Consider the following 14,318-nt stretch of genomic DNA (forward strand, 5'->3'; position numbering starts at 1 on the left):
CAAATCAAAGCCTGTTAGCTGCTCAACACTTTCAAGTCAGTTTTATTCAAAGGTGAGACTACGTTCGCCAGGTCTACTGGCAGCCAACTCAAGCCACCACAGCCCTTGGGGATGAAAACAGTTCAAGAACCTGCCCTAACAGCTTCTGATGGGAGGACCCTTTGCACACCAGTGCATTGTGTTCCAAACAGGTCTCGTTTGTTCAGTGGCCGTCCTCAAACCTTCAGATTACTTGGGGGACACACACCATATAGATGCTTATAGTTACAGAATTGCACGTGAGACATTTTTACAGTCACCTCACTGAATGTGCCCAGTGACTCGGCAGAAGCCTTCAACATTTGGGAGTCATCCTTTTATTTTTAGAGGGGAAGGTAGAGGGAAACATGGATAGGCTGCCTCCTGGACCACACCTGGGAAATGTGCCCGAACTGGGAATTGAACCTGTGACCCTTTAGCCTGCTGGACCTCCCCCACCCCAGATTTTTCCCTAACACTCAACCTGGAGTCCTAACTACATTATCTGTAGTTCAAACTGTTTCAGCTCTTAGTGCTGTGTAGTGATTTGACCAAGACCCCAAGTTCTACCATTTCATTTATAAAACCTTCCTCAGGCATCTCAAGTTGGTTGAGCAATCTCTTGTTTGTATTTTGCAACCCAGATACTTATGCCAGGTGTGTATCCAACCCCTGAAACCAAATGCTGCCCTCCTAAAACATGAAGTCAGACAATTTTATGGTGCCAATTTTAAATAGTTTTATTTAAGACATCGCATTTTCCACTTTACAATACAGTGCTTATAAAGTGCATTATTTCCCTGTGCACATAGTCCATGTTCAAGTATGAAGAATGCTGTTTTATTATACAGCAGCTCAACTTTTAAAACTGCCATGGAATTTGCTACAAATTTGGGTCCTTCAATATTCTGTGTGGAACAATGCTGAACCTATTCAACAGGCTGGCTTAATCAACTTCTTCGATGGTGGGCCCAGAAGAGGCACCCCCGGAGGGAGGGGCGCCGCCACCGGGGAAGCCCCCAGGCATTCCTCCCGGCATGCCCCCTGCACTCTGGTACAGCTTCGTGATGATTGGGTTGCAGACTTTCTCCAGCTCTTTCTGCTGATGTTCAAATTCTTCCTTTTCTGCAGTCTGAGAGGAGAACAACAGTCTTTTACCACCAAGATTCAAGTAAAGAAGCGCCATGCCTGATACAATCTGGTTAAGACACTGGACACACAGGAACCTACGACTGTCCCAGTAACAAAGCCTACACATAAGAACTCATGGGTCACTCAGACATCCAAGGAAGGTAGTTGCCAACACAACTTGAATTCTGGTGGAAACCGCGAATGTTTGGACCATTCATCCTTGTGACCCTACTCATTTATAAAAACCCACCTAAATGTTTATTAAAGCCCTACAAACACCCAGCTCTCCCTTTTAAATTACACACCTGATTCTTATCCAGCCAGTTGATGATTTCATTGCATTTGTCAAGTATCTTCTGTTTGTCCTCATCATTGATCTTGCCTTGAAGTTTTTCATCTTCAACAGTTGCTTTCATGTTGAATGCATAGGATTCAAGTGAGTTCTTGGAAGACACCTTGTCCCGCTGCTTCTCATCTTCAGCTTTGTACTTCTCAGCTTCCTGGACCATGCGCTCAATGTCTTCCTTGCTCAGACGGCCTGTGAAGAGATTTAGGCACGTCCTGTTCAAACTCCATTACCAATGACATGTAATCTCTCGGCTACATGCCCCCCCAGGGGGGCGAGGGGCACTAGGAACATCTGCAACATGCACCCAGGCCCAAAGCATGGCTTAAGACCAGATGACACCCACACACCTGTGCTTTAACTCACCCTTGTCATTAGTGATGGTGATCTTGTTCTCCTTTCCTGTGCTCTTATCCACAGCAGAGACATTAAGGATGCCATTGGCATCAATGTCGAACGTGACTTCAATCTGAGGGACACCGCGAGGTGCAGGAGGTATGCCTGTGAGTTCAAACTTGCCGAGCAGATTGTTATCCTTGGTCATGGCACGTTCACCTTCATAAACCTTGGTAGGAAAAAAAAAAATCAAATTACTGCCCTAATCAGTGTGGCTGATGAGTGTTATTCTGAAAAATGGGAAGTCACTAGGTTTGACCCTCCCCTCCCGCCCCCAGCATCAAGGCACATGACTAGGTTTGGGTTTGCTCCCTGGGTGGGGCATATACAGGCAGCAGCTCATCCATGTTTCTCTCTCCCTCTCCCCTACCTCTAAAAATCAGTAAAAATGAAATTTAAAAAAAATTAGAAATAGGAATTACTAGAAAACTGTAAGGTTTTTATGCTAGTTTTAAATGTAAGCTCTATTAGGGAAGACTGATCACTCAGACATCCAAGGAAGGAACTGCCAACACAAGACTTCTGGTGGAAACTACGAATGGTTTTGGATCCGTCATCATAGTGAGCCAAGTCTTCCCCAGTTTCCTCGAACACCAGTATGCCAGGCCAGGCTAAAAACACACCTGAATGAGCACACCAGGCTGGTTGTCCGAGTAGGTGGTGAAGGTCTGTGTCTGCTTGGTAGGAATGGTAGTATTGCGTTTAATGAGGACAGTCATGACTCCGCCAGCAGTCTCAATGCCAAGGGAAAGAGGAGTGACATCCAACAGCAGCAGATCTTGAACATTTTCAGATTTGTCCCCAGAGAGGATGGCTGCCTGGACAGCTAGATTAAAAAATAAATTAGTTTAAAAAAAGGCACAGTACAACTTATTGTTTCATTAACAAATCTCAATCGCTCAGACATCCAAGGAATTCAGGCTATCATTAGCTAAGCTTATAGTGGAAACTACGAATGTTTGATAATCACTCATCACAGCGAGTCAGTGTGAGCCTCAACTAAGAAGCTGCCTGTTAGAACTGTTTAATTAAGATAGTAGGATTACCTGCACCATAAGCAACAGCCTCATCAGGGTTGATGCTCTTATTCAGTTCTTTTCCATTGAAGAAATCCTGCAGGAGTTTCTGAATCTTGGGGATACGGGTAGAACCCCCAACCAGGACAATATCATGGATCTGGGACTTGTCAAGCTTGGCATCCCGAAGAGCTTTCTCTACGGGGTCCAGGGTGCCACGGAAAAGGTCAGCATTCAATTCTTCAAATCGGGCACGGGTGATAGAGGTATAGAAGTCGATTCCTTCATAGAGTGAATCAATCTCAATACTGGCCTGGGTGCTGGAAGAGAGAGTACGCTTAGCTCGTTCACAAGCAGTACGAAGGCGACGAACAGCCCTCTTATTCTCACTGATATCCTTCTTGTGCTTGCGCTTGAACTCAGCAATGAAATGGTTGACCATTCGGTTGTCAAAGTCTTCTCCACCCAAGTGAGTGTCACCAGCTGTAGATTTGACCTCAAAGATTCCATCTTCAATGGTGAGAATGGACACATCGAAAGTGCCACCTCCCAAGTCAAAGATCAGCACATTTCTTTCAGCTCCAACCTGCCATTAGAATAAAGATTTATTAGTTGATACTTAAGTTTCTGATGGCTCAACCTTTTTATTGAAACTTAACTCAAGACAGCCCTGGCTGGTGTGGCTCAGCAGATTGAGTGCTGGCCTGCAAACCGGAAGTTCACCAGTCCAATTCCCAGTTAAGGCACATGCCTGGGCCATGGGCCAAGTCCCCAGTTCGGGGAGCGTAAAAGGCAAACCATAATGTACCTCGCCTACACCAGTGTTCCCCGCCCCCAACTAAAGTACACATATGTAAAAACCTTTTATAAAACCCCCCCAAAACAAATACCCCATCAGACGTACATAATAAACGGCAGTTACCTTTTTGTCTAAGCCATAAGCAATAGCAGCGGCAGTTGGCTCGTTGATGATTCTGAGTACATTGAGACCAGCAATAGTTCCAGCATCTTTGGTAGCCTGACGCTGAGAATCATTGAAGTAGGCAGGTACTGTGACAACAGCATTGGTAACAGTCTAGAAAATAGGAAACAAAGAAATTGAAGCCAAGCCATTACGGTCACTTCATACACATAGCTGCAGTCCTATGATCATACCTACTGGAACATGTACTCAAAAGGTACAGTAAGTTACAGAAAACATTCTAGTGAAATAAATCGGCCAGTTTCTCTTTACTACTGTATTATCTTTGGTCAAAAGCCAAATTACCCATTCACTAGAGGGAACTTGGGATGTAGTGTTCCAATCTCCAGCTGTCTTCTCCCTGTTAACACCGCATTACTCACCTTTCCAAGGTAGGCTTCTGCAATTTCCTTCATCTTTGTCAAAACCATAGATGACACCTCTTCTGGATAGAAGCTTTTTGTCTCTCCCTTGTATTCTACTTGGACCTTGGGCCTGCCAGCATCATTGACCACCATGAAAGGCCAATGCTTCATATCAGATTGGACAACAGCATCGTCAAATCTACGTCCAATTAAGCGTTTGGCATCTGCAAAACATCAAATGCAACCCCAAATCTTCAATTTTCTCACCCATCTTTCCAAACAATCTAGCTCTCCATTATTCTAATACTAAGATGCTTTTATCAGCCCAAGTCTATAGTAAATGATTTCAGCTTTCTTCTGCTCAGCAGTTTATATTCAAATTTTCTGATATCCTAAAATCCATTGCATTTTTAGCCTAAGCAGTTGTCAAAGGATTATGGCTCAAGCCTAGTTCATTTAAGGTTTAAACGATTTTCCCAATTCCCAGCTGCCGCATCATTTAAACTTCAGTATCTTCTGCCCTGGCTGGTGTGGCTCTCTGGACTGAGCACCTGCCTGCGAACAGAAAGATCGCGAGTCCGATTCCCAGTCAGGGCACACGCCTGTTTTGCAGGCCAGGCCCCCAGTTGGGGGCGCGCGAGAGACAACCACACCTTGCTGTTTCCCTCTCGAAAAAACTTCAGTTTCTCAAATTACACCCTTCCTAGCCTAACCCATTTTATGCTATAATTTTATTTAAAATTAGGGACTTACCGAAAACCGTGTTGGTAGGATTCATAGCGACCTGATTCTTCGCAGCATCACCAATCAGTCGTTCGGTATCAGTGAAGGCGACATAACTTGGAGTGGTTCGGTTTCCCTGATCGTTGGCAATTATCTCCACTTTTCCGTGCTGGAAGACACCCACACAAGAGTAGGTGGTGCCAAGATCAATGCCAACTGCAGGTCCCTTAGACATGGTTGCTGGGAAAAGAAACGTTTAGGGACTTAAGAGCTTCCTCTTTGTTAAATGTCAAATCAGACTACCAAGAACCACCACTGAGTAATCCCCTTAAACACGACCCTTACGGGTAGTAACCACGCGAGAGGACCTGAGCAAATAACGATGCTGTGCAGTCCAGGTGGCCGCGCCAAACGGAGCAGAGCTCGCCCCTGGCTTAAAAGGAACACCTGCCCGGAGGATCTGCGACAGTGACGACCACGTGGTCCCCAGCTCCAGGCCGCACCTCACGCCCCTCCCAACACTTCCGCAGCCTGGGGGCTCCAGGAGCCAGCAGGGCCCGAGCTCGTAGCGCTCTCGGAGGCCCCCTCCCCCGCCTTGGGCGCACGCCAGCGAGAGCTGCCTAGGCAGGACGAGCCTCGCCCCAGAACCGGCGGCTGCCGGGCGCTCCGCTTCCGGAGCCCGGAAAGCGGACGCGACCTCCCCTGGCTCCGCGCGGTGCGGGCCACCGCACCGGCACTACACGGCCCCGGCCCCACGCGGCGGCGGCGCAGGGCACTGCCTCCGCCTGGAACAAAGCTCCCGGGGAGGCAGAAAGCTCACCGCACTCGGCCTCTCCGGGCCGCCACAAACCCGCTCGGCTGCGGCCGGAACGCACGCTTCTCCGGAGGTCTGACAAACGACCGAGGATTGGAAGGACAGCTGCCTTACCTTGAGTGCGCGCAGAGCTCGCAGAGACCCGAATCAGGACAGCTCCCCAGTGTTCAATGAGACCGGTTTCCGCCTGCCACCCTGTCTCTTATACCCTGCCTCAGAACCTTCCAGAAGGGGTCCGCCCTGCCGGCTGCCCGTCAACGCTTGCTCGGCCAATGGGCGCGCGGCTGCCTCCACAAGCCCCAATGACTACCGCGGCTCTGCCCCTGGGCCTTGCCCCCATCCCATCCCACCCCACTCCGCCTCGCGATGACGCACTCCCCGCAGCGTTCTGGAACTTTCATTCTCGCCCCCGCTCACCGAAGGGCCCCGGGGAAAGGGCGGGTGGGGCCGAGGGAGCCCGCGCGCGGGAGTCCTCAGTCACCCCGGGCGGGGGAAGGGCGCGTCGGCTTCTGCGCTTGCGCCCCCCCGAGAGTGCGGGCGGGGGTCGAGAGGAGGAGAAGGAGGAAGAAGGCGGGCGAAGTTGGAAGCGACCAATGATGGCGGCACTGTCCGCGATCTGGGTCGAGACGGTACCGGGGAAGGGAGGGTACAGGGCTGAAAGGGTGGGCCCCGGACCGGCGCTGGGGAGAGAAGACGGAAGTTGAGCTAGGACAAAATGGCCGCGAAGGTTGTTGCGCCCCTCCCCCACCCGGGACCTCGTTTTTCTCCCCACAGCCCCGCCAGGCATTGCAGAGGGTCCTCCACGCCCTGCCGGTTCCCACCGAACCGCGTTTCTAGCTGGCGTGCCTTCGGGCTAGGGCTGGCCCCAAGGGCCCGGACGCAGGTTCCGACCCCTGGGTGCTTTAGAGTAACCTACCCGGGGGCACCCAGAGGTGGTGTCTGGGGGCTGTCTGAGCGTTTGCGCAGGGTGGGACAGGTTAGCCAGGCAGGCCCCAGAACCCTCCTCCCTCCATTGTGGCAGCTAGGGGCCGGCAGCCCCCTTTGCAGAAATTCAAGGGGCCTGACTTCTCACCACGCTCCCCCACCACCCAGCCCCAGGGCCCGATCCTGTGATTCCGGACCCCGCCACTCCCCCGCGCAGGACAAGTTCGGCTTCTGGGCTCAGCCCCTGGCAATTTTTAGGAAGGGGAAAGGCAGCGAGCTTTTTCCCTGTGGGTGAGCCAGGCGTTTAGGGACCTGGGTTCCTGTAGCTCCGTGTCCTTGGGTTAGACTTGCGGCCTCTTATTAAGTGAGGTAGTATCTTCCCTGCCACCACTTTCATGAAAAACTAAGGGAAATACTGTGCAGAGACGCTGTGAAAACAGTACTGATCGAGTGCACCGAACAATAGTATTTAAATTTCGGCATTGTCACGCTAAGAGCCTTTCTCGGTGCCTTGAGAGCTTCCCAACGTGTTCTTTCAGACGGGCAGGGCACGTTGTCCTTGACAGGCCGGTAGGTAAGGCCTACACACGGATTCAAACATAAATTTTCTGTCGGATTTGCCTTGTGCGGGGCAATGTTGGCTTCATCCCATACAGGCAGGTACTTCTCCCCCACCTCTCAAGAAGTTACATTTATATGAGGCTTTGACAAGTGTTGCTTTCCTTTGTTACCTCATTTAATCATTGAAACAATTTTCTGAGAGATATTATTCATCTCTGTGTTAGAAAAATGAGGGTCAGAGATGTCGTGTGTGGGAAACAACTAGATGAGCTGCAGTCAAACCTCGCTCCCTTTATTCCAGACTCTTCGGTCTTTTCTGTTCTTTACGCCGTAGCGCATTTTCCTCTCCAGAAACGCCGTGGCTCCGACCCCGGCGACGCAGCAGTGAGCTGCGGCAGGCTGCTTTCCCTTTCCCTTGGTACCTGCAATCTTCCTTTTCACACCCAGTTTATTATTATTAAGCACTACTCTGGACTACACCCTGTACTTTGCAGCTTTTGCAGTCTCTGAACTACCTACAACATTTTAATTATTGGGCCATTGGAAAATAGAACTGGGGCCCAAGTCCACCGGTTGGGGGTACCCACCCAACGGCAATGATTACAGAAAGTGGAACAGATAACCACTGTTTCTAATCACTCTCAAAATGCGTTCAAGACCGAGACTGTGTTTTTATGAAATAGAATGTGGATTGATGTATTTCAAGTTAAGGCTATGGTGGATGTCCTGTCTCCACCTCTTTAAACGCACAGGGTCTCAAGCACGTGTAGTATCTACAGTGGAAGCTGGGCCGTCAGTGGCGTCAGTGGCGTCAGTGGCGGGGTCTGAGGCCACGGTTTCTCCCTGGGGAGGAGGGTTGCTGTGATCGCTCTGGAATGCCTGCCGCATGCCAGGCACTGTTCTCAGTGCTTTGTGCGTATTACCTCATTTAATTCCATGAAGTTCCTTCAGATTTATTTGAATCCCTAGGGTTTACTTGTCTCTTGGTATTTTTACTTTGCAATAAAAGACTTGCTTAGTAAATACTGTTATTTTGATAAGCCTAGCATGAATTCTCGTCACTTGGAATCTCCAAATACTGCTTAGCATCTTGCTCGTGAGAAGTACATACTTGCTATATTTGTGACTGAAATCAATAAATAATAGATCACATTCAGTCTGAGTTCTGATCTTCAGCTGGCAGAAAGCTAATGAACAAATTTCCAGTGTAGGTTACATGAGCTTCAGCCTCTCCTGCAGTATCACCTTTACTTATTTATTTTTCAATTGCTGATACAAACACATCTGTAATAAATATTTGGTTTTTGTGATCAAAGTCCCGATTACAAGGCAACTTAGAAGATTGAAATATAAACAGCATAACAGAAATGAAGCAGAATTATGTCTTTTTGCAACAGCAATTCTGAACTTGGTTTTATACAGTGCAACAACAAAGGCATCAACTTCATTAATTTACAGTTTTAAGTTTGGTTTATATATTTTATTGAAATGGTTGTTCTCTAAACATTCACATCATTCTGTTTGTATCTTCTTCCTACAAACATTTTTCTTCTGTCATTTGGTTATTTTACCCTTTGTTTCATATTCAAGAATCAAATTTATTTTACTTGCAAAGTTAATGGAATGTGGTTTGAAACCAGCAGTGGCTCCAACCTTGTCTCAAGCCCAGATCCTGTTATATCTGAACCCAAAACCCTGACTCAAAGAAAAGTACGTTGCCATTGCTAAGACTTCAGCATCTTTTGGAATCTTCAAGCCCTAGAATTTCTCAGATTGTAGGTAGTTACCAGATTTGTGACTTCTTTGTAAATTTTTATTGTGAATAGATTTCCAAAATAAATAATTTGGATTATTGAACTGGTATTTCAGTCTTCTGATAACTGTATGTTTAAATAACCTAAACATTTTTATTCAAAGACCGATCCCTACTTTCAAAGGCATGGGCGAGGAAACCTTCGGTTCAAAGGTAGAAAATAATGATCACAATAAAATTGCTAGTGGCAGTAGAGCTGCAGCCTCCATAGTGTCCTTGTTTGGTTCAGGGACTCTGGGAATGAGAATTCTCAGCGTTATGTAGCAGAAGCAGTGATACGTTGCTGGGTACCACTACTAGAAGAATAAAGTAAAGGAAGGGATTTTATTTCTTACAATGAGGCAGTGTTAGTATAAGAAACACTCCAAATAGGCCAGCCCTCTTCAGTTAAACACCAGACATTCTTTACACTACTTCCTCCATGTTTCTCATTTCCCAACTTTTTTTAGAGTAAGACAAAAGTCAAATGAAAATTTCACCCCAGGATAAAGCCCTATTTCTTACAGGGCTTCATAAGGAAATGTGTTTGCCCTCTGTGCCGACCCTTGGAAGAATTGAATGTGTAAATGGAAAACCAGAGAAATGGGGCACAATCCCAGGTCAACCTTTTCCCTGCAAGCATCTGGCTCCCATTTTAGAAGTGGTGCTTTCACCATATGCAGCATCACTGTTTCTTCCCTGTAGCTTGCTGCCCTTGTAATAATAAATCTCTCTCTACCCGTGACTGGGTCCTCGAAGGGCTATTTCAGGTTTTGAATTCTTGCCATAGGATGAATTAGAGTGGCAGAGTAGTCAAAAGTATTAGAAGAGCAAGTTATTGTATTGGAGGTTGCTGTTTGTTTTTTAAATTTTTCAGACATCTTTCTTCTCCCATGAATCAGCTCTTCTGAGAACTATCTTGGTGAATCATATCTGCTAATTCTCTCCAAGATGTTGACAATTAAAACATTAATGGGCGTTAACCCAGACCTTTCCTGCCACTCACTAGTTATCCTATCTTTTCCCCAAGTGTTAATTCCATTTTTTTGTACCCCAGAGCTAGACCTCCTTAGAGGTTAAGCTGGTAAAATACTGAAAACTCTCTCTCTCAACTTCTAAGGCAGGAATGATTTTGACATGCATCGTTATTGGGAAATGTTGGCCAGCCCGATCTTCCTGATAATTTAAGGCCTGGAATCATCAAAAGTCCCGGGTTCATATCCTTTTTCTAAAATGAATCAGCTGCAAGTTTGGTGCCATTCTAAACTTCCTTATACCATTCTGTGACCCATTAAGAAAATTGGTCTAATCTCCCTCTCTCGTCTAGTAGTCTTGAAATTCTGGTTATGTGTGTTCTCAGAAAAACTATAATGGTATGTCAGATGGTCTTTCAGCATCTTTAAAAGATCTGTTTCACGGTAAGACTTCTTTATAAGGACATAGTTAAATGACACAGAGTGAATGTTTTCTTGCTCCAGAGATATCTGGCAGGGAAGTCCTTAGGAACATCTGATTTGAGGAGAAACCCACAATTGTTCCAGTATACATTCTTGACATTTGTCAGTGACCTTCTGAACATCATGAGGATGAGAAGTTTTTCACAGTCCCCTGTCACACACTTTGGACTCTTTTTTTAGTTCTCTTACGGTTCGATTATAAGGAGGGGGCAATTAGTGGTAGGTAGAGTGGGAGGAACTCAATTATTCTCCTCTGTGTTCCATTATTTCAATTCCTCTTGAAATTTATATCCAAACCTAATGGCAAATGAAGTCAAGGCAGAATAGAAGAGACAGTTCCTTTTGTGGAGTTTCTCAGAAGTAGTAACCCCAGGACACGGCGCAGAAAGGTGTACTGTAAGGCTGTGGGTTCTGCTTGACTCTCTGGATAACCACAATAATCCAGTTTGCAGAAAGGCATAGAAAATCTATGAGCAACACCTCATTTCCTCCTGACCACCCTGCATTGAAGTGTTGACACAAACATCGCAGATGAGAAGTTTTAGGGGCTCCCCTCCTCGTTCCTCGCCTTTCTCACCGCAGGTCCTGCTCCACGGAGAGCCTGCTTTCCTGACTCTCGGCTGAAGGCAGGAGAGGCCGCCTCGGGATGATGGCCTCACACCCTTGTTCTGTGTCCTCTCTGGAGAGTGCTCATTTGCACCTGTCCCGTGCAAATGAGTAGCTCCCAGCTACTAGGTGACCTCTCATAAGATTGGGGGGATGGTGTGGCTGGTGACTGGGCTGTGGCGGCTAGGGAAGTCCTAAGATGCTGACTCCAAGGGCAGCCTGGGCGTCCAGGCGCACCGTAATTCAGACAGTTTGGAAGGGCCGGCTCCGGCCGGGGCCCATCCCGGGGGCAGCTTCGGCCTCGGCGGCGGCGGCGGCGGCGGCAGGGCGCGGGTCCTCCGGCGCAGCGCCCCTCGCCTCGGGCCCCGCCCGGCCGTGCGCGCGGGCGGCCGGCCGCGGCCGCGGCGGCGCCTCGGTGGACAGTGTCCGCTGGCTGCGGGAGGCGCTGTTGGCGGTGGAGCGCGTGGAGGCGGAGCCCGAGCGCGAGCTCCGGGAGCCCGAGGACGAGGAGCTGGGTTTCACCAGGCGGGCTTTGGGCGCCTCGGCGTCCTCCCTGGGGAGGAGAGACAGCGAGGGTAAAATGAAATGCGGGCTGTAAGGCTGTGACCGCGTCCACTAGGGGCGCTTCCCTCTGAGGCCCCCTAACGAACTTCAGCTGTCACTTGGGGAGCTAGGGACTGCCCCATTTCCCGAGGCTGAATGTGGGGCTTGGGCAAATGGCCCCTTCGTCAGCCCAGAGGGCTGGACTGCACGCCCCTTGCTGTGGGGTTTGTCAGGGGACCCTTTCGTGGCCCATAGGCTGTGCCCGATGCCCTTTGTGAGCAGAAGTGAATTGGAAGTAATGTAAAGTTAATTTCTCTCTTCCCCCCAAACATTTAGTATTTCCTAAAAACACAGTACATTCTCTTCTATAAACACAGCATAATGATCAAAATCAGGAAATCAACATCGGTACAGCACTATCAGCTAAGCTACCAACCTTATTGAGATTTTGCTAATTGCCCTAGTAACGTCTTTCACAGAAAGGAAAATCCCAGATCATGCACTGCATTCCGTTGTCAGGCCTCTTTAGTCTCAGGCTACAGTACTTCCCCGAATTTTCCTTGTCCTTCTGGACCTCAGCATTTTTACTGAGTAAAGGCCAGTGTTTACGAAGTCTCTCAATCTGGGTCTGACGTTTTCAGGATCAGAGTCAGGCACGCATTCTGATCAGAACATCAAGGGAGTGATCTCCTCGGTCTATGCTGAGGATGGAGGGTTTCACAATAAAGTCAAGGTGAGCCAGACCTTCTGTCCTAGGCTGGAGCGCCTGACCTACTAGAGGGCTGGTTAAGGAAGAGGGGAATTTACGTCAGCTGGTCACTATGGAGCTGGCCCCAGAGGGGAAGCCTAGTGGAAGAGGAGATTGTGGAGGGAGGTTTACCGAATTTCATTAGGTCTCTCCTCTTCCTCGTAGCGCTCTTTGTCTTTCCTTCGGACCAGCAGCCACACCAGGAGGAAAATCAGCAGGGCTCCGGCCACCATGCCTGTCGCTGCTCCTGCAATCACGCCAATGCTCTGTGCATCTGTTTTCTCAGAAACAAAAGCGGGAACAAAGTGAAGCATAAGCTAGGAAATGCGTGAACCTAAAAACCATAACCCTGGACAGGATGAGTATTTCCAGATCTTTAGCTCTCTCTTCCTGAGCTCCTCATTTACCCCCTCCTGGCGCTTGACTACCTGCTTGATGGTGAAGGATAGCAGAATATGCCACCCACAGGAGGCCCCCATGACTTTAAGATTATTTTAAGCTGATTATTTCTGAGAAACTTCAGACAGGAAAAGCTCTGAAAATGGAAGTTACCCCTTTGTAAAGGAAATCTCCGTTTGGTCACCTCCTAAATATAATAAGTGGCTTTAGGGAGCTGGTAAATTCACGCATAATTATAAATACAGAATTAACTAGAACTGTGGACGAGATCAGGCACGTTCAGGGTGGTATGGCCGTAGACAACCATAACTGTTGAGTCCTCCCTGCAATGACTGAATTTATTTTATTGATAGCCATGGCCCTTGAAGTGAAGACTTTTACTTGACTTTACTCTGATTCGCAATTCAACCTGCTTTACACTGAACCACAGTGCAAAAAGATAACTAAAGCATGCGCTTTGGACACTTACACTGCACAGCGACCCGCACCACACAGCTCTCCGTGCCGGCCTCGTTGCCTGCAGTGCACTGGTACAGTCCAGAGGAGGCCATGGTGAGGTTCTGCAGCAGGACGCGCCCGGGGTGGCTGCTGTCTGCACGGACAGAACGAACGGCCACACTGCCCTTGGTGACGGGGTCTACGTGTATTGTTTCCTTTATTACATCATTGACCTAGGATTGTCTAACGCAGTTTGGTAAGGATGGCATAGATGGTAGAATAGGTTCCATTTGGGAATGGGGAAGACAGGTGAGCATTCTTTTAAATTATAGGGAGTCCTCAAAAGTTACAAAAGGTTATGGACATTTAAGAGATACTAACCAAGATCCTTAGGTTTTTATGGTACATTTCTTTCTAATGTCTTTTACCACCTTTACAATTCATTTGAGGAAGGAAAAGACAATCCCAGTTTATGGATGAAAAATGGAAGTTCAAAGAGGTTCCGTAGTGTACTCAAGGTTAGACAGGGAGTTGCTGTCCAAACCAGATTTAGAATTCATGGGTAGGGCACTGTCCTGTTGTCTCAATAGACTGGTAGAGCGATGACTCACCAATCCTAGATTTGGGAGGCAGATATTCATCCTCTCCCTCCTTCTCCGGGACTCGCTGCCAGTGATACACAATGGGCTTCGTGCCTGAGGATGACTCACACTGCAAAGTCAGGTCACTTCCTTCTGTCAGCTTTCCTTCCAGCTCACACTTGGGCTTTGATGGTCTCACTGGCAAGGGGGAAAAAAATACTGAATCAAAGGTCTCCAAACAGTAGATTCCGTGGGAGAATTATGTCCTGTGGAGTTGTTTCTCCGGCCATTCCTTATGGTTCATTTTGAATGGAGGATTCAATAGCCATTCCTAGTTACCTAGCCATGCGCTACACCACCCCCAGAAACACTCCCGCCTCTGCCCCTTGTACACTCGTACACCCAATTCCAGCCGCGTCCAGTGATGCTGCTGCAATTTTCAGGGGCTGCTCAGAAACGACAGCATTACTTCTCAGAGAAGGAACACATTTTAATTGGA

General features: G+C 48.1%; 2 protein-coding genes and 1 non-coding gene across 3 annotated transcripts in view; all 3 read right to left on the reverse strand.

Annotated features, from left to right (window-relative positions):
* Window positions 1-856: 856 nt before the first annotated feature.
* On the reverse strand, window positions 857-5,979 carry HSPA8 (heat shock protein family A (Hsp70) member 8). The gene is made up of 9 exons (XM_054579480.1): window positions 5,885-5,979; window positions 4,987-5,196; window positions 4,252-4,457; window positions 3,830-3,982; window positions 2,938-3,493; window positions 2,515-2,717; window positions 1,862-2,060; window positions 1,455-1,687; window positions 857-1,150 (listed from the first exon to the last, which is right to left on the reverse strand). The coding sequence occupies exons 2-9, from the start codon at window positions 5,189-5,191 to the stop codon at window positions 965-967; spliced, it is 1,941 nt and encodes a 646-aa protein (XP_054435455.1). The 5' UTR covers window positions 5,192-5,196; window positions 5,885-5,979; the 3' UTR covers window positions 857-964.
* LOC129075405 (small nucleolar RNA SNORD14) lies at window positions 2,373-2,456 on the reverse strand. Its single transcript, XR_008529640.1, has one exon. It is a non-coding gene; the product is annotated as a small nucleolar RNA SNORD14 (small nucleolar RNA).
* A 2,618-nt stretch (window positions 5,980-8,597) lies between the features above and the next one.
* The window catches only part of CLMP (CXADR like membrane protein), a 98,215-nt gene continuing 92,494 nt past the window's right edge, over window positions 8,598-14,318 (reverse strand). Inside the window, exons 5-8 of the mRNA XM_054579481.1 lie at window positions 13,850-14,017; window positions 13,270-13,392; window positions 12,534-12,675; window positions 8,598-11,663 (exon numbers count right to left, since the gene is read on the reverse strand). Of these exons, the coding sequence (XP_054435456.1) occupies window positions 11,354-11,663; window positions 12,534-12,675; window positions 13,270-13,392; window positions 13,850-14,017 (743 nt within the window). The 3' untranslated portion in view covers window positions 8,598-11,353. The remainder of the gene's footprint in view (window positions 11,664-12,533; window positions 12,676-13,269; window positions 13,393-13,849; window positions 14,018-14,318) is intronic.

The sequence above is a fragment of the Pteronotus mesoamericanus genome, unplaced genomic scaffold, assembly GCF_021234165.1.
Source record: "Pteronotus mesoamericanus isolate MK-2021 breed Mesoamerican mustached bat unplaced genomic scaffold, CSHL_Meso_final contig_53, whole genome shotgun sequence".
NCBI lineage: Eukaryota > Metazoa > Chordata > Mammalia > Chiroptera > Mormoopidae > Pteronotus > Pteronotus mesoamericanus.

Excerpts from the sequence above, each read along its gene's own strand:
- HSPA8 (XM_054579480.1), bottom strand. The coding sequence starts at position 5,191 with ATGTCTAAGGGACCTGCAGTTGGCATTGATCTTGGCACCACCTACTCT. Across the intron at positions 3,494-3,829 it reads CTTATGGCTTAGACAAAAAG|GTTGGAGCTGAAAGAAATGT; the intron begins GTAACTGCCGTT and ends TTCTAATGGCAG. Across the intron at positions 2,061-2,514 it reads AGCCTGGTGTGCTCATTCAG|GTTTATGAAGGTGAACGTGC; the intron begins GTGTGTTTTTAG and ends TTTCCTACCAAG.